This window comes from Mirounga leonina, unplaced genomic scaffold, assembly GCF_011800145.1.
Source record: "Mirounga leonina isolate KUSES-001 unplaced genomic scaffold, KU_Mleo_1.0 Mir_101609, whole genome shotgun sequence".
Taxonomy (NCBI): domain Eukaryota; kingdom Metazoa; phylum Chordata; class Mammalia; order Carnivora; family Phocidae; genus Mirounga; species Mirounga leonina.
In genome coordinates this window covers 13,536,949-13,559,568 of record NW_023270164.1, presented here as the reverse complement: position 1 = coordinate 13,559,568, position 22,620 = coordinate 13,536,949, and the positions used below count along the sequence as shown (strand labels likewise).

Below are 22,620 nucleotides of genomic sequence, written 5' to 3'. Positions count from 1 at the left end.
ACTGTAAAAATGAAAATTAAAAAAGGTTTTAAAAAAGAGTTGATAAAATAAATTGGTTGAAAAAAGAAAAAAAAAATTTAAAGAATTAAAGTTGAAAAACTAAAAAATCATGGGGGAAAGGCAATGAATTCTATGTGCTGTATTCCCCTAGCGCTGGAGTTCTGCTGTTCTCATTGATCAGTAAACTCAGTCTTGGCTGGCTGTTCTCGCTGATCTTCTGGGGGAGGGGCCTGTTGCCGTGGTTTCCAAAAGTCTTTGCTGGAGGCGGAATTGCCCCGCCCTTGCCCAGTCTGGGCTAAGTAATCTGCTCGGGTTTGCTCTCGGGAGCTTTTGTTCCCTGCAAGCTTTCCCTACAGCTTTGGAGGACGAGAGTGAAAATGGTGGCCTCCCAATCTCCGCCCCAGAGGAGCCAAGAACTCGGGGCCCCGCTCCTCAGTGCACCCCCAGAGAAAAGCAGTCAATCACTCCCGTCTCCCCAGTCTCCGGCCGCAGTCCGTGCTCACCCGGCCTGTGACCGCGCGTTTCTATCTCTGGCACCTGACCCCGTGTGGAGTCTCCAAACCCAGCAGATCTCTGCAGTGCACTCCCGCATGGCTCCTCCCGGGGGAGGAAGGTGAGTCTCCCCAGATCTGCCGCTTGTTGGGTCCCTGCTGGAGGAGCAGGGGCCCGACTGTGCCGCGGATCACGGTTTATGGCAACCCCGAGCTGAGAGCCCGCGCCTGGGCTCCGCCTCTGCAGCCGGCTTCCCTGCTCCATTACCTGGGAGCTCTGCCACACTCAGGCACCCCCGGTCTTTCTGTGACCCTGAGGGTCCTGAGACTACACTGTCCCACAAGGTTTCCACCCCCCACTTAGCCACCGGAGTGACGTCCCTCAGCGGAGCAGACTTTTAAAAGTTCCGATTTTGTGCTCCGCGTCTCTATCACTTGCCAGAAGCGGCCAATGGAGGCCCCCTTCCCCGCCGTCTATCCTCCCGAATATCACCTCGGATTCACTTCTCTGCACGTCCTACCTTCCAGAAAGTGGTCGCTTTTCTGTTCAGAGAGTTGCTGCTATTGTTTTCTTACATCTCTGGTTGAGTTTGCAGGTGTTCAGAATGATTTGATAACTATCTAGCTGAATTCCTGGGCCCAAATGAAATTAAGGTGTCCTACTCCTCTGCCATCTTATAAATAAATCTTCCTTTATGTTTTTTAATAGTTGCTTTATATATTTGGGTGCTCCCGTGTTGGTTGCATAAATATTTACAATTGTTATATCTTCCTGTTGGATTGTTCCTTTTATGATTATATACTGTCTTTCTTTGGCTCTTGTTAGAGTCTTTGTTTTAAACTCTGTTTTGTCCAATATAAGAATTGCTACCCTGGCTTTCTTTTCACTTCTATACTGGCATGATAAATGGTTTTCCATCCCTTAACTTTCAATCTGCATGTGTCTGTAGGTCTGAAATGAGTCTCTTGTATGCAGCATATAGATGGGTCTTGCTTTTTTATCCACTCTGTCACCCTATGTCCTTTGAGTCCATTTACATTCAAAGTAATTATTGAAAGGTATGTACATATTACCATTTTGTTACTCATTTTATGGTTGTTTTTACTTCTTCTCTGTTCCTTTCTTCTCTTGCTCTCTTCTCTCATGGTTTGCTGGCTTTCTTTAGTGATATATTTGGATCCCTTTTTCTTTATTTTTTGCATATCCACTATCAGTTTTTGATTTGTGGTTACCATTAGCTTTGTATATAACATCTTCTGCATATAGCAGTCTATATTAAGTTAATGGTCACTTAAGTTTGAACCCATTCCAAAAGCACTAAATTTTTACCCCTCTCCCACCCCACATTTTAGGTATATGGTGTCATACTTTACATTGTTTCATTTTGTGAAACCTTTAACTGAGTTTCATAGATATACTTAATTTTACTGCTTTTGTGCTTCCTACTTTTCCTACTCCTGCTTATGGTTTTTCCTTTCCACTCAAAGAGTCTTCTTTAACATTTCTTGTAAGGCTGGTTCAGTGGTGATGAATTCTTTTAACTTTTCTTTGTCTGGGAAACTATCTTTCCTTCTATTCTGAACAATAGCCTTGCTAGATAGAGTATTCTTGGCTGCAGGTTTTTTTCTTTCACCACTTTAAATATATTATGGCAATCCCTTCTGGTCTGTATAGTTTCTGCTGACAAATCAGCTGATAGCCTTATGGATTTTTTTCTTGTATGGAACTGTTTTCTCTTGCTGCTTTTAAAATTCTCTTTATCACTACTTTTTGACATTTTAATTACTATGTGTCTTGGTGTGGACCTCCTTGGGTTAAGTTTGTTGGGGGCTCTCTGTGCCTCCTGGATCTGGATTTCTATTTCCTCCCCCAGTTTAAGGTATGTTTTCAGCTATTATTTCTTTACATAAATTTTCTGCCCTCTTTTCTGTCCCTTCTTCTGGGATCCATATAATGTGAACAGTGTTATGCTTGATGGTGTCACTGTGTTCACTTAATCTGTTCTCATTTTTTATTACTCTTTTTTATTTCCCCTGTTCAGCTTGACTGTTTTCCATTACTCTGTCTTCCAGGTCGCTGATCTGTTCTGCCTCTTCTAGTCTACTATTTATTCCCTCTAGTGTATTTTTAATTTCAGTTATTGAATTTTTCATCTCCAATTAGTTCTTTTTTATGTTTTCTATCTCTTTGTTGAGGGTCTCACTGAGGTCCCCCACTCTTTTCTCAAGTCCAGTAATTATCTTTATGACCATTACTTTAAATTTCCTATCAGGTGTATTATTAGCTCTGTTTTATTTAGCTCTCTTGCTGTGATTTTGTCCTGTTCTTTCATTTGGGACACATTCCCCTGTCTCATCATTTTTTCCAACTCTCTGTATCTGTTTCTATGTGTTAGGAAAGTCAGCTATGCTGCCTGCTCTTGAAAGGAGTGGCCTTATGAAGAAGAGGTCCCATAGTGCCCTGTAGTGCAATATCCCCTGTTCCCCAGAACGTGGTACTCCAAGGGTTTCTCCTATATATGTTGCATGTTCTCTGCTATTGTGGCTGAGCTGCATTTGCCTTCAGTCCAGTCATCTGCAATGACTCTCTTTGCCTGTTGTGGGCAGTGTTTCATCCCTGTGTTGTTAATGGGCCAGTTTGGGGCCACACTAGGCTTGAGGTGGGTCAGACCAGGCATTTGTCAGAGCTGCAGACACCAAACTGCAGGATGCTCTTCCTGTGTTGCCCCCTGGAAGGCTTTTGTTAGTAGGCAGGGCACTCTCCATGTGTTGCCCCCTGAGAAGCTTTCACTGGTGCATGGGGCCTGCAGTCAGACCAGATGTCTGCCCCCAGCCCACTGCTGGGGCTGTAGTTGAACTCATGTATGTGGTTATCTTCCCCTCTCTCAGGGCAGGAGTCACTTTGGAGTGACTGTTGGATGGGGTGGGCATGTTAGATGGGGTGGGTCTTCTGACAAGAGCATGTTGGATGGGGTGGGTCTTCAGGAAAATGCAGGGGGCGGGGTTCCTGGTGTTAGCAAGGTCTGTGCTAATCTCTGGGGGAGGGGACCTGTAGCTGCTTTGGAGAACTGCTGAGGATGGGTTGAAGGGGGTGGGTCCACAGAAGTGCATGGGGGTGGGGTGTGCTGTTTGCAAGCTAGGTGGAAAGTATTCCTATTGGTTCCCACAGGTGTCTGTGTATCTAGGCGGGGTCAGGGGGGTGTGTAGGAAATGGCACCTGCCAGCTCTTTTGTTCTTGGAGAAGTCTCCTAAGGATCTCTGCCCTTCCAGCACACATTCTGAGATTAGTAAATTAATCTCCTTCCCGTATGTACCAAGTGTTTTTCAAACTGCTGCTTCTATGCTGTATCTCAGTGGGGTTGTTTGTTTTGTTGTGTCTTTAAGGACAGAAACTCAGTTTCCTACTGCCTTCTAGCCCTTCCAGAGCTGAGCCACTGACTTTTCAAGTTCCTGGCGTTGAGACTCACTGATTGTAGGAACTTGCAAAGTTAAGTCCCTCTGGCTTTCAAAGCTAAATGTTATGGGGATTTGTCTTCCCAGTGTGGGTCCCCCATGTCTGAGGTGGCTGGTGTGGTGTCTTCTCCTCTCCCTTCTCTGTGCCTGCGGTGTCCCTCCCTCCTGCATACAGTCTTGCAGGTCAATTTCATTCCCAGTCATGTCCCTGCTCTTCCTACCACTGTCAGTGTGGCCTCTTCTCTATGATTAGCTGTGAATAGTATGTTTTGCCAGTCTTTGGATCATCTTCAGGGTTATTTACAGCAGCATGGCTGTTATCTAGGTGTATCCATGGGATGAAGTAAGCTTAGGATCCTCCTGCTCTGCCATCTTCCTGGAAGTCCAGGGCCCCCTTTTTAATAAAAGCAAATGTACCTTTCACTGGGAATTGTAAAAGAAAGGGAAGGCTGATAAGCCTCCATTATGGGAAAAGCCCAACCTCATCATATTTCCATCTTTCACCAAATGAAGAGTGGCATTATGCATGCTAACACATGTACCATGTACCTAAGCATATACCAAGCATCTGCCCACACCTAGACACAAGTGTACACCAAGCATGTATGCACATGGTTGTATACCAGAACATGAATGAAAATATGTACAAATACATGCTAGAAATATACCCACATTAACTTCTATAACAACAACAGCAACAACAATAACTAACACTTATTTAGCACTTACCCTGTGCCAGGAAACGTTTAAGGATTTTTAATGCATTAATTTATTTAATCTTCACAACTGCCCTAGAATATAAAAGCATATAGAGGTAAAGTGCCTTGCCTCAGGTCACAAACTATTCAGTGATGGAGCTGGAAATCAAGCCATAATCACTCAGTGCATTCCCTAAATATACACATATACAAAGGCAGACACTGGGCACCCATGCAGCAGCCCATTCACATCTGTGGGAGCATGCCCATGAAAGCGCCAACCCAGAAATATTTATCTTTCCTCAAGTTTGCCATGTTACATATCACTTTACAGGCCAGTCTGACACAAGAAAAATTTGGCAACATACATTGATGCCTACAGCTGCTCAGAAACAAATATCTGTTTGATACCCTAACACACTTTGGTTATCTCATCACATCTACCAAGTACTTCTTTCCCCAAACTTTTATTTCCTCAGATGCAGCTTTCTTGGCTCAGGGTTCCTGGCCAACTACCACCCCTCCTTACCTCTCCCATACCGCCCAGCTCCTCATTCTGTCCTTTCAAGTACTGGTCCCTCATAACAATGCCCTGTCCCCTTCATCCTTACACAGAGTGACATAATGTATGACAAGCTCAGTGTCCTGATTGATATCCTGGCTGAGGAGGCAGCAGTTGAGAAAAGTGCTACAGTATGTGCAGACGATGGCAAGGCAGATGGAAAACGCTTCATCCCTCGAATAGACCACATAGCCAAGTGCAAGTTGGAGCTGGCCACAAAGGCCCAGAATCTCCAGAAATCCTTGAAGCTCATCATATTCCAAGTTCAACAAGGTAAGGGTCCCAGAGTTGTGGTGATTGACGTAAGGGAAAGAGAAGGTTCCAGTGGATGGATTACTGATCTCCCTCACTCTGGGTCTGCTATTTGACTCCACTACCAAAACTTGACCTGATTCTGCATTCATATAGCATCCAAAGTCAGTCCTCAGACTGCTAATTTGAAAAGCCTCAGTCCTAATAAGCTGTCTCTTTGGCTCCTCCTACCTCCCAGGCACTCAATTCTTGCTACTCATTTATTTTTGGAACTAACACTCATCCTAAACAATTACAGCTCCTAAGTGGCCTGGCTCAAAGTTCTGTCAGCTTCCACCATCAGTCCCGGAATTTTTTTCCACCTGTTCCTATTTCCTTTCAACCACCAAGCCTGTGACTATTTTAAAAAGAAAAGAATGTTCATCTGTGCATGTCTTACATAGTATTAATCAGGCACAAGGGCCCTGAGAGTGGTCCTGGGATCTCTGACATTGATTGCCATTCCCCACAACTCATGACATCCGCAAGCTTTCAACTCAGACTGAAAACTCTTTCATCTCCTCCAACTTCTTAATTTAACATTTTGGCTCCCACTTCTTCCCCACTACACACAATGCTTCTTTGATAAACAGATCAGAAAATGGTGTAAGACCAAGTGTGCTCTACCTGAACTGTTGGGATTGAGTAGAAGTCCGTGTAGCAAGGAAGTCCCTTTGGCTGGCCTCTGACTTTTAGCCATGGTACCTTCTCTTACCTTTAATATAGCCTCAGCCAAGTTTCCCAGAAAGAAGGGAAATCTCCATTCTGCACTGTAAATGTAGCAAACAGCCAATTTGCCTCTATTTCTGTAGTTAGTTTCTAAGTAGTGGACATGTAGCCATAATCTTATTACAACTAACCCTCAGCCTGCTCCATCAACATGTAAGTCAGATTTATAGCTACAGCTTGTGGCAATGGGGCAGAGAAAGGCACCCCTAGTAGGATAGGGAGAGAACCTATGAGCTTGAGCACAGGTTGAGCACCTAAGCTATACAATATATAGGCTGGTGAATGGAAGGACACTTCTCAAATATTCTTGGAATGGATGAAACATTTGAATGAAAGGATGGCATGGTCCTAGAGGCTCAAGTCTGGAAAAAAAAGTAATGTGAGTAAATGAATTAACAAAGAGGTGATAATGAAGACAGAAGAACAGAGGGTTTCCCACCTTGCTCCCCTGCCCCAGGCCCTGAGCTTCTACTCACACTACATTTACTGGGTGACAGAAAAAGAGTAAGCAGTAAAACAGAAAGCTCAGGCATGGATATGAAGAGACATGGGGGCAATATTGTAAGAAAGCTAAGACTACAAACAGCATTGTGGAAGAGAGAAGAAAGTCAACTGGGGGTCTCTACTGTCTACCCACACACTGACTGGCATTAACTAAACAGAAGAGATGCTTAAGGGCAGAAGGAAAGATGGCGGAGGAGTAAGGGACCCTATTTCAACTGGTCCCCGGAATTGAGCTGGATATCTACCCGACCACTCTGAGCACCCATGAAACCAGCCTGAGATGTAAGAAGATCTGGATCTCTACAAACAGAATATCGCAGGCAGTTGGTTTTGAGGTACAAAGTGGGGAGCCGTGATTCTGCGGGCAGATATCGGAGGATAAACGGCAGCAGGAGGGTGCCTGGCCATGGGGATCCTGCACCGCCCGCCAGTGAGTGACAGCCTCGCGCGCTGCGGACGGGGCACAGACTCGCAGACTGGTAGCGGCGGGGAAAGGACTCTGGGGCAGCCCCCAGGGCAGAAACCCGGAGCAGCTGGGGAGCCCCTGGCGGTTTTAGAAGCACAAAGGGCAAAGACGTGCCCCGACCTGGAGGCAGGACTGGGAGCGCTGCGGAGGGGTGCAAAACCCAGGCCGCTGCAGTTTATAGCAGCACGGACAGAAACAGAGATGGTGTGGCCTAGAGAGCTCACTGAAGAACAGACTGTGGTCTCTCTGCTCTGAGGCAGAGGGTTGGAAACGGTCACTTCTGCTCTGACTCGTGGAAGAGATGCGGAAAGCCACCAGAGAATAAAAGCCCCAAAAACTGATTCCCGCTGAGCCCATCCCCCACCACAGGGGGGCAGGGCAACTCTGCCCGAACACGGTTGCCTGAGTAACAGCACGGCAGGCCCCTCCCCCAGAAGACAGGCTGGGAAAACAAGAGGCCAGCAACCCTAAGGTCCCAAGAAAACAGGTGCATCTTGCTTGGGTTCTGGTCAATAATTTGGACTCTATACATTCCCTCAAACACCCATCAACAGAATGACTAGGAGGAGGAACCCCCAAAATAGAAAAAGTAGAAAAAGTCAGAGATTATGACTTATGCTGCCGATTTACAAATGGATGCAGATATAACCAAGATGTCAGAGATGGAATTCAGGCTAGCAATTGTGAAGACAATGGCTAGAATGGAGAAATCAGTTAACATAGAGTCTCTAAGGGCAGAAATGAAAGCTGAATTGGCAGAACATAAAAATGCTATCAATGAGATCCAATCCAATCTAGATAATCTAACAGCTAGGGTAAGTGAGGCAGAAGAACGAATAAGCGACCTGGAAGACAATATAATAGATAAAAAGGGAAAAGAGGAGGCCAGGGAAAAACAACTCAGAATCCATGAAAATAGAATCAGAGAAATAAGTGACACCATGAAGCGTTCCAATGTCAGAATAATTGGAATCCCGGAGGGAGTGGAGAGAGAGAGAGAGAGAGGACTAGAAGATGTATATGAGCAAATCGTAGCTGAGAACTTCCCTCATCTGGGGAATGAAACAAACATTTGCATCCTAGAGGCAGAGAGGACCCCTCTCAAGATCAAGGAACACAGGCCAACACCCCGACATGTAATAGTAAAACTTGCAAATCTTAGAACCAAGGAAACCATCTTAAGGGCAGTTAGGGGGAAGAGATTCCTTATGTACAGAGGGAGGAACATCAGAATAACGTCAGACCTATCCACAGAGACCTGGCAAGCCAGAAAGACCTGGCAAGACATATTCAGGGTACTAAATGAGAAGAACATGAAGCCAAGAATACTTTACCAGCAAGGCTTTCATTTAGAATGAATAGAGAGATGCAGAGCTTCCATGACCGGCAGAAACTGAAAGAATATGTGATCACTAAGCCGGCCCTGCAAGAAATATTAAGGGGGGTTCTATAAAAGGAGAAAGACCCCAAGAGTGATCTACAACAGAAATTTACAGGGACAATCTATAAAAACAACGTCTTCACAGGCAACATGATGACAATTAATTCATATCTTTCAATAATCACTCTCAATGTAAATGGCCTAAATGCTCCCATAAAATAGCACAGGGTTGCAGATTGGATAAAAAGACAGGACCCATCCATATGCTGCCTACAAGAGACTCATTTTGAACCTAAAGATACATCCAGTCTGAAAGTGAAGGGATGGAGATCCATCTTCCATGCCAGCGGACCTCAAAAGAAAGCTGGGGTAGCAATTCTTATATCAGACAAATTCAATTTTAAACTAAAGTCTGTAGTTAGGGACTCAGAAGGACACTATATCATTCTTAAAGGGTCTATCCAACAAGAAGATCTAACAATTGTAAATATCTATGCCCCCAACATGGGAGCAGCCATCTACATAAGCCAACTGTTAACCAAAATAAAGAGTCATATTGATAACAATACGTTAATTGTAGGAGACCTCAATACTCCACTCTCAGCAATGGACAGATCATCTAAGCAGAAAATCAACAAGGAAACAAGAGCTTTGAATGATACATTGGGCCAGATGGACCTCATAGATATTTACAGAACATTCCACCCTAAAACAACAGAATACTCATTCTTCTCGAGCACATATGGAATTTTCTCCTGAATAGACCATACACTGGGTCACAAATCAGGTCTCAACCGATACCAAAAGATTGAGATTATTCCCTGCATATTCTCAGACCACAAAGCTTTAAAACTGGAACTCAATCACAAGAAAAAATTTGGCAGAAATTCAAACACTTGGAAGCTAAAGACCACTCTGCTCAAGAATGTTTGGGTCAACCAGGAAATCAAAGAAGAGTTTAAACAACTCATGGAAACCAATGAGAACAAAAACACATCGGTCCAAAAACCTATGGGATACTGCAAAGGCGGTCCTAAGGGGGAAATACATACCATCCAAGCCTCACTCAAAAAAATAGAAAAATCCCGAATTCACCAACTAACTCTACACCTTAAAGAATGAGAGAAAAAGCAACAAACAATGCCTAAGCCATGCATTAGAAGAGAAATAATTAAAATTAGAGCAGAAATCAATGAATTAGAAACCAGAAACACAGTAGATCAGATCAACAAAACTAGAAGTTGGTTCTTTGAAAGAATTAATAAGATCAATAAACCACTGGCCAGACTTATCCAAAAGAAAAGAGAAAGGACCCAAATTAATAAAATTATGAATGAGAGAGGAGAGATCATGACTAACACCAAGGAAGTAGAAACAATTATTAGAAATTATTATCAACTATATGCCAATAAACTGAGCAATCTGGATGAAATGGAGGCCTTCCTGGAATCCTATAAGCTGCCTAGACTGAAACAGGAAGAAATTGACAGCCTGGATAGGCCAATAACCAGTAAGGAGATTGAAGCAGTGATCAAAAACCTCCCAAAAAACAAGAGTCCAGGGCCTGATGGATTCCCTGGGGAATTCTACCAAACATTCAAAGATGAAATAATACCTATTCTACTGAAGCTGTTTCAAAAACTAGAAACAGAAGGAAAACTTCCAGACTCATTCTCTGAGGCCAGCATTACCTTAATCCCCAAACCAGGCAAAGACCCCATCAAAAAGGAGAATTTCAGACCGATATCCCTGATGAATATGGATTCCAAAATCCTCAACAAAATCCTAGCTAATAGGATCTAACAATACATTAAGAGGATCATCCGCCACTACCAAGTGGGATTTATCCCCGGGATGCAAGGGTGGTTCAACATTCGCAAATCAATCAATGTGATAGAACACATTAATAAGAGGAGGGAGAAGAACCAATATGGCCCTCTCAATTGATGCAGAAAAAGCATTTGACAAAATACAACATCCTTTCCTGATTAAAACTCTCCAGAGTACAGGGATAGAGGGAACATTCCTCAAGTTCATAAAATCCATCTATGAAAAACCCACAGCGAATATCATCCTCAATGGGGAAAAGCTGAGAGCCTTTCCCTTAAGAACAGGAACACGTCAAGGATGCCCACTCTCACCACTATTGTTCAACATAGTACTAGAAGTCCTAGCAACAGCAATCGGACAACAAAAAGAAAGTATTCAAATTGGCAAAGAAGAAGTCAAACTCTCTCTTTTCGTAGATGACATGATACTTTATGTGGAAAACCCAAAAGACTCCACCCCCAAATTACTAGAACTCATACAGCAATTCAGTAATGTGGCTGGATACAAAATCAATGCACAGAAATCAGTTGCTTTCTTATACACTAACAACGCAACTGTAGAAAGAGAAATTAGAGAAACGATTCCATTTACAACAGCACCAAAAACCATAAGATACCTCGGAATAAACCTAACCAAAGAAGTAAAGGATCTATACTCTAGGAACTACAGAACACTCATGAAAGAAATTGAAGACACAAAAAGATGGAAAAACATTCCATGCTCATGGATCAGAAGAATAAACATTGTTAAAATGTCTATGCTACCCAGAGCAATCTATACCTTCAATGCTATCCCGATCAAAATTCCAATGACATTTTTCAAAGTGCTGGAAAAAACAATCCTAAAATTTGTATGGAATCAGAAAAGACCCTGAATCGCCAAGGAAATGTTGAAAAAGAAAAACAAAGCTAGGGGCATCACGTTACCCGATTTCAAGCTATATTACAAAGCTGTGATCACCAAGACAGCATGGTACTGGCACAAAAACAGACATATAGACCAATTGAACAGAATAGAGAACCCAGATATGGACCCTCAACTCTATGGTCAAATAATCTTTGACAAAGCAAGAAAAAACATGCAGTGGAGAAAAGACAGTCTCTTCAATAAATGGTGCTGGGAAAATTGGACAGCCACATGCAGAAGAATGAAACTCGACCATTCTCTAACACCATTCACAAAGATAAACTCAAAGTGGATGAAAGACCTCAATGTGAGACAGGAATCCATCAAAATCCTAGAGGAGAACATAGGCAGTAACCTCTTTGACATCGGCCACAGCAACTTCTTCCAAGATACATCTCCAAAGGCTAGTGAAACAAAAGCAAAAATGAACTTTTCGGATTCCATCAAGATAAAAAGCTTCTACACAGCAAAGGAAAGAGGCAACCCACAGAATGGGAGAAGATATTTGCAAATGACACTACAGATAAAGGGCTTGTATCCAAGATCTATAAAGAACTTCTCAAACTCAACACCCAAAAAACAAATAATCAAGTCAAAAAGTGGGCAGAAGAGATGAACAGACACTTCTCTGAAGAAGACATAAAATGGCTAACAGACACATGAAAAGCTGTTCATCACCATTAGTCATCAGGAAAGTTCAAATCAAAACCACATTGAGATACCACCTTACACCAGTTAGAATGGCCAAAATGGACAGGGAAAGAAACAACAAATGTTGGAGAGGTTGTGGAGAAAGGGGAACCCTCTTACACTGTTGGTGGGAATGCAAGTTGGTACAGCCACTTTGGAAAACAGTGTGGAGGTGCCTCAAAAATTTAAAAATAGAGCTACCCTATGACCCCGCAATTGCACTACTGGGTATTTACCCCAAAGACACAGATGTAGTGAAAAGAAGGGCCATATGCACCCCAATGTTCCTAGCAGCAATGTCCGTAATAGCCAAACTGTGGAAAGAGCCGAGATGCCCTTCAACAGATGAATGGATAAAGAAGATGTGGTCCATATATACAATGGAATATTACTCAGCCATCAGAAAGGATGAATACCCAACTTTTACATCAACATGGATGGGACTGGAGGAGATTATGCTAAGTGAAATAAGTCAAGCAGAGAAAGTCAATTATCATATGGTTTCACTTATTTGTGGAACATAAGGAATAGCATGGAGGACATTAGGAGAAGGAAGGGAAAAATGGGAGGGGGGATTTGGAGGGAGAAATGAACCATGAGAGACTATGGACCTGAGAAACAAACAGGGTTCTAGAGGGGAGGGGGCGGGATTGGTTAGCCCGGTGATGGGTATTAAGGAGGGCACGTACTGCATGGAGCACTGGGTGTTATATGAAAACAAAGGATCGTGGATCACCACATCAAAAACTAATGATGTATTGTATGGTGACTAACATAACATAATAAAATTTAAAAAAAAAAAGAAGAAGAGATGCTTAAGAAGTGCTCAACCAAATATAACCAATCCTCCTTCCTTTCTTCCTTCCTTCCTCCCTCCCTCACCCCCTCCCTTCCTTTCTCCCTTTCTCCTTCCCTCCCTCTCTCCCTTCCTCCTTTCCTACCTTTCTTTCTCCCTCCCACCCTTCCTTCCTTCCTTCCTTCCTACCTTCCTTTTTCCCTTCCTCCCTCTCTCTCTTATTTCCTTCCTACCTTGCTTTCTCGCTCCCTCCTCCCTTCCTTTTTTCCTTCCACTTTTCCTCCATAGTTCTGGATGAGCAAAGCCGACAGACAATATCAGTTAAGAACTTTACTTCAACGTTCTTCCTGGAAGATGACTCAGAAGATATTAGCCAGATGAGCCCAAGACACCGTAAGGATCTTTCTTTCCTTTTCTTATTCTAGCCTTCATCACTGTCTTCTAGCTCCCAGAGAATAAAGATGTGTTCTCATGCATCTTTCTTTAGCCATAATCCTACTCTGCAGTAGATATCCCTCCCTCTTTCCCGGAAACCTCACAGTATATGATCCCATGACAATATCCAGAAGTAATGACCTCATTAGGTACTTTGAAAAGGCTTGCCTGATGAAACTCAAGATTTGAAGTTGTTTTCACTGCCAGCAAGCAAGTAGCCCTGTCTTACTATTCTCTCAGAGGAAGTCCATGTCCATCTAAGATGATCCCTCTTTGGATTGAGAACCTTGATTATAATCTAAGAAAAAGTCATTGAGCTTGACCCTGGTCCCACATAGAAAATAGGGTGAAATGCAAGTGAGGGGAAGGGCTTTCTTATTTTATCTGACACCAAGGTGATGTCTTTTGTGTCTAGGTTCTCGTCGTGGCACTTTGTCTTCTATATCTTCTCTGAAAAGTGAAGACCTAGATAACCTCAATTTGGAGCACTTACATTTTACACCAGAAACTATGTAAGTATTTAGCCCTACCACCACTTTTTACTTCCTTCTTTCTCTGGTTAAAAGAATAGTCTAAGGATATCCACAGTCAAATCCTGACTCCGCTTCCTAGTTGTGTGACCTTACAAAAGTAATTCAACCAATCTGAGCCTGAGTTTTCTCATTATAAAATGAAGATAATTGTAGAATTAGCCACATTATGTTTCTTGTGTTTATTCAGTTTATATATGCATAGTACTTGCATTGAACAATGCTCAACATAGTTAAGTGCTATATGTGTTAACAGTAATTATTGTTATTCTCATTATAAATACTTAATAAACATCAGCTGTTGTTATTTCAAAGGATCTGTTATTCCACTGTTGCTTTCAACAGTAAATAATTGGAGGTGCTAAAAAATAAATGAGCATTTAGGGGACTAGATAGAAAATCTAAGGGCATCTCTTTCATTAGCCGTGCCTCTTTAAAATATTCCCAGCATCCAGGTTCCACCACATTTCCTCCTTTTGAATTCCATTAAGATCAGTTTGGACATCACCTAGAGAAACCCCAATCTCCAGACTGCAGTTGAGGGAGGCAAATCTCATGTGAGAGATGTGAGGTCATTTGAGTAATGAATAAAAAAATTATCTATGATTGAGTAGCTAAACTGTACTCATTTTCAGTTTCTCAAAAGAAGGACACAGCTGGCAATTACTTCAGTTAACTGCAGCTTCTCATTTATTCCTATCTCCAACCCCCACTCCCCTCTACTTCACCATTGGCTTACACTCATGTCTGAAGTCTCATGGACCTACCTTATGAGTTTTATTTTTTTATTTTTTTATTTTTTTTTAAAGATTTCATTTATTTATTTGAGAGAGAGAATGAGAGAGAGAGCGAGCACATGAGAGGGGGGAGGGTCAGAGGGAGAAGCAGACTCCCTGCCGAGCAGGGAGCCCGATGCGGGACTCAATCCCAGGACTCCAGGATCATGACCTGAGCTGAAGGCAGTCGCTTAACCAACTGAGCCACCCAGGCGCCCCTACCTTATGAGTTTTAATCAGTGGTATGCTGCCAAATGTTTAACAACCAGTTCTCTGAGGGGAAAAAATCCCGATTTCTTCCTAATACAAACCCTCCCACCATAACCTATTTCTTTTTTATTTTTTACATAGAATTGTAATTCCTGCTTTTTATTCACATACTATATCATTTGATTCATTATATAATATCAGCCCATACTACTGGACACTTAAATATGTCATTTTCCACTAGACGTTTCTTTTCCACTAAACATTTATTTTATTTTATTTTATTATGTTATGTTAATCACCATACATTACATCATTAGTTTTTGATGTAGTGTTCCATGATTCATTGTTTGCGTATAACACCCAGTGCTCTATGCAGTACATGCCCTCTTTAATACCCATCACCAGGCCAACCCATCCTCCCACTCCCCTCCCCTCTAGAACCCTCAGTTTGTTTTTCAGAGTCCATCGTCTCTCATGGTTCATCTCCCCCTCCAATTTCCCCCCTACATTTTTCCCTTCCTACTATCTTCTTCCTTTTTTAAAAAAAACATATAATGTATTATTTGTTTCAGAGGTGCAGGTCTGTGATTCATTTCAAGCTACTGATATAATTCCATTGAATGCAGAATTGGGACATAATAGGCATAATCAGCCTATATGAGCTGGTACTAACTGGTTCCAGCACACTGGTTTTGATGTTGACACCCAAGATGGATGCAGAAGAATCAAAAAAAAAAAACCTGCCTGGCTTTTTTGGTTGTGTACATATCTACCCTCTTTTATCAGTCTTTTCCCTCAAATGTGTGGTCACTTTGCCCTTTGATGTGAAAGTGCTACAAAGGGGTTCAGACATCTCTGAAAACAGTACTGCAGACTTTACTTTCATCATACATTTTTATCTGAGATGCTTAAAAGTTCTTTATGGGAATAAGTCAGTTAGTATTTCCCTTTATTATATGTGAAGAAAATATTGACCACTCATATCTAAGGGCCTCCAAAGATGATTTCTTTATTATGAGTTCCAATCCCACTGAATCCTCCCACCTGGCTGGGTGCCCTCTCTTAAAGCAAACAAGCTAGGTGTTAACATAATAAGACATCTATATGTTCCTGTCGCAAACATAGTCTTGTGCCCAATGTAGGAGAGGCCCTCCCTCAGTGGTTTTCAATCATGCAGGTAAAGTCTCCAGCCTAATGATAATGGCACTTCTTTCCTACACCAATGTCTGTCTGTCCTCTTCTTTCCTTTGGCTAATTTCAGACGCTTCAAAGAAAGGTGTGTCATGAACAACTATTTTGGAATTGGACTGGATGCTAAAATTTCTCTGGAATTCAACACCAGAAGAGATGAACACCCAGGACAATACAAGTAAGGAAAAGAAACTCCCCTCCCTACATGCAAACACACAATTACAATATACACATATATTCCTACATCCCCTACCTTTCAGACAAGCAAGAGAAAGAGGTTCTTTAGAAGTAAAACACATTGTTCCCAATGTTAGCCTAGTGGGATGGCTTACTCTAAATTTTGACCTGATCTGTGATGACTCTGCTTTGGCATCCTGAACTTGGAGCTGCCTGCATAGTTTAGACCTATAGATTGCTGTGTAACACAGCTCATGGTGTTACTGTTATTGAAAACAGATTACACTGACTTGATTCAGCAAATTTTCTACCTTTGTTCTGTCTGTGAGAGCTTGGCCAGGTCCCAGTAGTGGCTTAAGTCGTTATTGCTTGGTAAGGCTACAAATTATCAAAGATTGCCGTACTGGTTCTTGGTGTTCCTAATACCTGGTTCCCCAGGATCCAGTGATTTTACCCCATCTAGTATTAGGTTACTTGGCACCTTTTAGTACTTTTGTACTATAGACATACCCTAAGGCAGCCTCAGAGTTCTTGTAAATTGAAACTACAAGTAAAAAAAAAGCACACACCCCACCACCACCCCTGCCACTTGCCACCAGAACTTCTTTCTCAGAGCAGACCCGGGCTGAGGAACAAGTACTTTATCAGATATGTGTTTTGCAAATATTATTTTCCAATTGATTGTCTTTTTTTATGACTCATTTTATAGTAAACATTTTTAAATAAGTATGCATAGATGTACATAGAAAAGGGTTTATAATTATAAAACAATGTTCCAGTGATTATTTCATAGGGATTCAATTGCAGGGTGATTTTTCTTTCTACTTTATATATTTATTTTTTTAATTATTGAAGCAGAGTTGACATATAATCTATTAGTTTCAGGTGTACAACATACTGATTCAACAATTCTATACATTGCTCAATGCTCACCAGGATAAGTGTAGTTACCATCTGTCACCATAAAATATTATTAAAATATTATTGACTACATTCCCTATGCTGTATATTTCATCTCTGTGACTTATTTATATTGTAACTGGACTTTTGTACCTGTTAATCCCCTGTATCTATTTTGCTCATTTCCCCACCCACATCCTCTCTGGCAACCACCAGTTTGTGCTCTGTATTTATGAATCTTTTTCTGTTTTGTTTTGTTTTTAGATTCCACATATAAGTGAAATTATACAGTATTTGTCTTTCTCTGACTTATTTCACTTAGCATAACACTCTCTGGGTCCATCCATATTGTTGCAAATGACAAGATTTCATTCAGTTGCTTGTCTTTTTTTGTTGTTGTCTGTCTTTTAATTTTCTTAACGGTGTCTTTTGAAATAAAAAAGATTTGAATTTTGATGAGTTCCAATTGATCAATTGTTTTCTTTTATGGACCATGCTTTTGATGACATAGCTAAACAGTTTCACCTAACCTAAAAAATTTGCTCCTAAGTTTTCTTCTAAAATTTGTGTTGTTTTTGCTCTTACATTTAAGTCTATTATCTGCTTTGAGTTAGTTTTTGTGTATGGCATGAGGCAAGGGTCTAAGTTTGTCTTTTTGCATGTGAAGATCCAATTAGTGCAGCACCATTTTTGATGCTATCCTTTCCCCCAAGGAATTGTGTTGGCACCTTTGTCAAAAATCAATTGATGAAAAATGTAAAGGGGGCGCCTGGGTGGCTCAGTTGGTTAAGCGACTGCCTTCGGCTCAGGTCATGATCCTGGAGTCCTGGGATTGAGTCCCGCATCGGGCTCCCTGCTCGGCAGGGAGTCTGCTTCTCCCTCTGGCCCTCCCCCCTCTCATGTGCTCTCTCTCATTCTCTCTCTCAAATAAATAAAATCTTAAAAAAAAAAAAAGTACTTTAAAAAAAAAAAGAAAAATGTAAAGGTTTTTTCTAGACTCTTACTTCTGTTCCATAATTCTATATGTCTATCTTCACACTGTCTTAATAACTGTAGCTTTATAGTAAGTTTTGAAATTGGAAGATGAAAGTCCTCCAACTTTGTTCTTTGTCAGAATTGTTTTGGTTGTTCTAGGTATTTCGAATTTCCATATAACTAAACTCCTATTTTTATATATGAGGAAGCTAAAGTGCCCAGAGAACTTATGGTTTCAAACAAGAGTCCAAATAATTTTGTGCTAGCCTTCTTACATTTCAAAATTCATGCCTTGTAGTGACTCATTGTCACTCTAAAAGTTCATAGTATTCATCTTATTTTATTTTTCCTTCCCTTCCCCTATACTCATCTGTTTTGTTTCTTAAATTCCATATGAGTGAAATCATATGGTATTTATCTTTCTCTGACTGACTTATTTTGCTTAGCATAATACCCTCTAGTTCCATTCATGTCAGTGCAAATGGCAAGATTTCATTCTTTTTGATAGCTGAGTAATATTCCATTATATAAATATACACATCCCACATCTTCTTTATCCATTCTTCTGTTTATGGACATCTGGGCTCTTTCCATATTTTGGCTATTGTGGACATTGCTGCTATAAACATTGATGTGCATGTGCCCCTTCAGATCACTATGTTTGTATCTTTTGGATAAATACCTAGTAGTCCAATTGCTAGGTCATAGGGTAGCTCTGTTTTTAAACAGAGAGGGAGACAAACCATAAAAGAGTCTTAACTATAGGGAACAAAGTGAGGGTTGCTGGAGGGGAGGCAGGTAGGGGGATGGGGTAACTGGGTGATGGGCATTAAGGAGGGCATTTGAAGTAATGAGCACTGGGTGTTGTACACAACTGATGAATCACTGAATTCTACCCCTGAAACTAATAATACAGTATATGTTAATTAAATTGTGTTTAAATAAAAAAAAATTAAAGAAAGAAATAAAAAAGAGAGTGAGTAAAGAATTTTGGGAAGTAAACTGAGTTTCATGGTCATGCTTCAAAATGGCCTTGCTGACTACCAAAAGGAAGCTTGTGCAGTGGAAGAATATTTCTCGTTATACAGTACATGGAATAATAGTAACTATAAAATCTAACACTTCTATTACATTTTTTAGGCATCCAAATCATAATCAGGTATAAAAGCTAAAGGTCTGGAATGTTGTACAGGAATAACACAAGAATGATTATGTACTGTACTTATTAAAATATACATACATCTGATTTAATACCAGTAAAAGGTATTAAAATAGTAAAAAAAAAAACAAAACCTCATAGTAAACTCTATCCAACCTTTTTAGTGATTGTAAGCCCCTGCCTGTTTTTATCAGAGATCTTACAGTCAGTAGAACCCTGTCCTTCCCACATCCACCCCAAGTCTCCTGACATCATTTGCCTTCCCATATTCTCTCCACTGGCTCCTCCTCTACAATCTGCCTAGTAAGCTTAGCTATGGCACTGGTTTAATATACAGGTCTTAGAAAATCCCTCCACTTTGCCAGAAAAGTTACACTTCAAATATATTGCAGAATAAGAGTCATATGTTTCAAATGAAATTGATCCCAAGCAGCTGAAATTTTATGCTCCTGGAATGGCACTTGCCAGACTAGCTGGTGTGTATAAACCAGTTATGCTCATAGTTTTTTATGAATATTGCATTCTGAATATAGCCTGTGTCTTCCAAGTCTGAGCTAATATCAGCATCAAGGAAAAACAGCAAATTGAGGTGATGCTGAGGCTTCTAGAGGGCCCAGGAACCCATTTCAGTAGGTGTTTGCATAGGGGTACAGGTTACATTATCCTAGCATCCCCTCTTGTGTCCACTTACCATCTGACATGACTCCTCTCTATAAGAAGGTACTTGGAGATGGTACTGGCACAAATATAGACACATAGGGGCACCTGGGTGGCTCAGTTGTTAAGCATCTGCCTTCAGCTCAGGTCATGATCCCTGGGTCCTGGGATCGTGCCCCGCATCAGACTCCCTGTTCAGCGGGAAGCCTGCTTCTCCCTCTCCCACTCCCCTGCTTGTGTTCCCTCTCTCACTGTGTCTCTCTCTCTCTCTAATAAATAAATAAATAAAAGCTTTAAAAAAAAAACAAATATAGACACATAGATCAATGGAATAGAATAGAGAGCCCAGAAATAAACCCATGATTATATAGTCAATTAATCTACAACAAAGGAGGCATGAATATGCAATAGGAAAATTCTCTTCAACAAATGATGGGAAAACTGGACAGCTACATGCAAAAGAATGAAACTGGACCATTTTCTTACACAATACATAAAAATAAACTCAAAAAGGATTAAGGACCTAAGTGTGAGACCTGAAACCATAAATATCCTAGAAGAGAACACAGGCAGTAATTTCTATGACATAGGCTGTAGCAACATTTTTCTAGATATGTCTCCTCTGGCAAGGGAAACAAAAGCAAAAATAAACTATTGGGACTATATCAAAATAAAAAGCTTTTTGCACAACAAAGGAAACAATCAGCAAAACAGAAAGACAACCTACTCAATGGGAGAAGATATTTGCAAATGATATATCCAATAACGGGTTAGTATCCAAAATATAAAGAATTTATGCAGCTCAACACCAGAAAAACAAATAATCCAGTTAAAATGGGTAGAAGATGTGAACAGACATTTCTCCAAAGAACACATACAGATGGCCAACAGATACATGAAAAGATGCTCAATATCACTAATCATCAGGGAAATGTAAATCAAAACATCAATGAGATACCACCTCACACTTACCAGAATGGCTATAATCAAAAACACAAGAAACAACAAGTGTTGGCAAGGATGTGGAGAAAAGGGAACCCTCTTTCACTGTTGGGAAGGCAAACCAGTGCAACAACTGTGGAAAACAATATGGAGGTTCCTCAAAAAATTAAAAATAGAATTACCATATAATCTAATAATTCCACTCTATTTACCCAAAGAAAATGAAAACACTAATCTGAAAAGATATATGTACCCCTATATTTACTACAGAACTATTTACAATAGCCAAGATATGGAATAAACCCAAGTATCCATCCTCAGATGAATGGATGAAGATGTGGTGTGTGTGTGTGTGTGTGTGTGTACACACACAATGGAATATTACTCAGCCATAAAAAATAACAAATCTTGCCATTTGCAACAACATGGCTGGATCTAAAGGATATAATAGTAAGTGAGATAAGTCAGTCAAAGAAAGACAAATACCATATGATTTCACTCATATGTGGAATTTAAGAAACAAAACAAATGAACAAAGAGAAAATAGACAAACCAAAAAACAGACTCTTAAGTATAGAGAACAAACTGATGGTTACCAGAGGGGAGGTGGTTGGGGGATGAGTATAATAGGTGGTGGGGATTAAAGAGCACAATTACCATGATGAGCACTGAGTAATGTATAGAATTGTTACATCACTATAGTGTACACCTGAAACTAATATAACACTGTATGTTAACTATACTGGAATTAAAAAAAAAACTTTTTTTTTTAAAGGAAGGCACTTGAGGAATAAGATGGTGTCTCCTCTGGCTTTTCTTCATTCATTTATATTATTCACCCTCTGACTATCTATCTCTATCCTTACCTCCCTATAGTAGCCGCCTTAAGAACAAAATGTGGTATGGTCTTCTGGGAAGCAAGGAACTTTTCCAGCGCTCTTATAGGAAACTGGAAGAACGAGTACACCTGGAGGTGAGTGGAAAAGAGGGCAATACTTCCTGACATGGAGAAAGGAAATCTCATTACTTTGGAAATCAACTTTTCCCTATTTCTTTGGTTCTTCCCAAGCTTTAACTCTGATCGTCCCTCGCAGCTCCTGGGAGGAAGGCATAAAGATAGATTTCCATTTCCATTTTGTGGATAAGAAAATGATAGCAAAGGGGCGCCTGAGTGGCTCAGTTGTTAAGCATCTGCCTTCGGCTCAGGTCATGATCCCAGGGTCCTGGGATCGAGCCCCGCATCGAGCTCCTGCTCGGCGGGAAGCCTGCTTCTCCCTCTCCCCCTGCCACTGCTTGTGTTCCCTCTCTTGCTGTCTCTCTCTGTCAAATAAGTAAATAGAAATCTTTAAAAAAAAAAAAAAAAGAAAGAAAGAAAAAGAAAATGATAGCATGAAGAGAAGACAGCCCTTTCCCCATCTCTGTAAAGGTCCCTCCACACTGGTATCTGAAGGGCCAACAAATGAGAACTACTCTTTTCTTTCAGTGTGATGGAGAAGCCATCTCCTTGCCAAACCTGCAAGGCATTGTAGTGCTCAACATTACCAGCTATGCTGGAGGTGTCAACTTTTGGGGAAGCAGCACAGCAACCACGGTGAGTATGGAACAAGGAACAGGGAAGGAAAAAGCTTGACCCCTCTAGGGTCTCTCAGAAAGGATAGCTGAACTGACTGGTGTAGGAAGTAGACAATGGGGGAATAGGAGATAGACTGGGAACCTTTATTAGCTTAGCTATGTGATCAGGTTTTTTTTAAAGGCAATTACCATCCCAGAGCACAAGAATCAACCAAAGGCCTCAGGATCAGATCAAATCTTAGGTGTTGGCTGGACTTTGAATTTTCTACTCCTCATGCCTGAAAGATCCTTAAAAGGTT

The 22,620-nt window shown here is 41.1% G+C and overlaps 1 protein-coding gene across 1 annotated transcript in view; it reads left to right on the top strand.

Annotated features, from left to right (window-relative positions):
- The window catches only part of DGKK (diacylglycerol kinase kappa), a 146,855-nt gene that overhangs the window by 113,202 nt on the left and 11,033 nt on the right, over positions 1–22,620 (top strand). The window contains exons 15-20 of the mRNA XM_035004821.1: positions 5,258–5,477; positions 13,086–13,190; positions 13,648–13,744; positions 16,010–16,117; positions 21,626–21,722; positions 22,233–22,340. Coding sequence (XP_034860712.1) covers positions 5,258–5,477; positions 13,086–13,190; positions 13,648–13,744; positions 16,010–16,117; positions 21,626–21,722; positions 22,233–22,340 — 735 coding nt within the window. The remainder of the gene's footprint in view (positions 1–5,257; positions 5,478–13,085; positions 13,191–13,647; positions 13,745–16,009; positions 16,118–21,625; positions 21,723–22,232; positions 22,341–22,620) is intronic.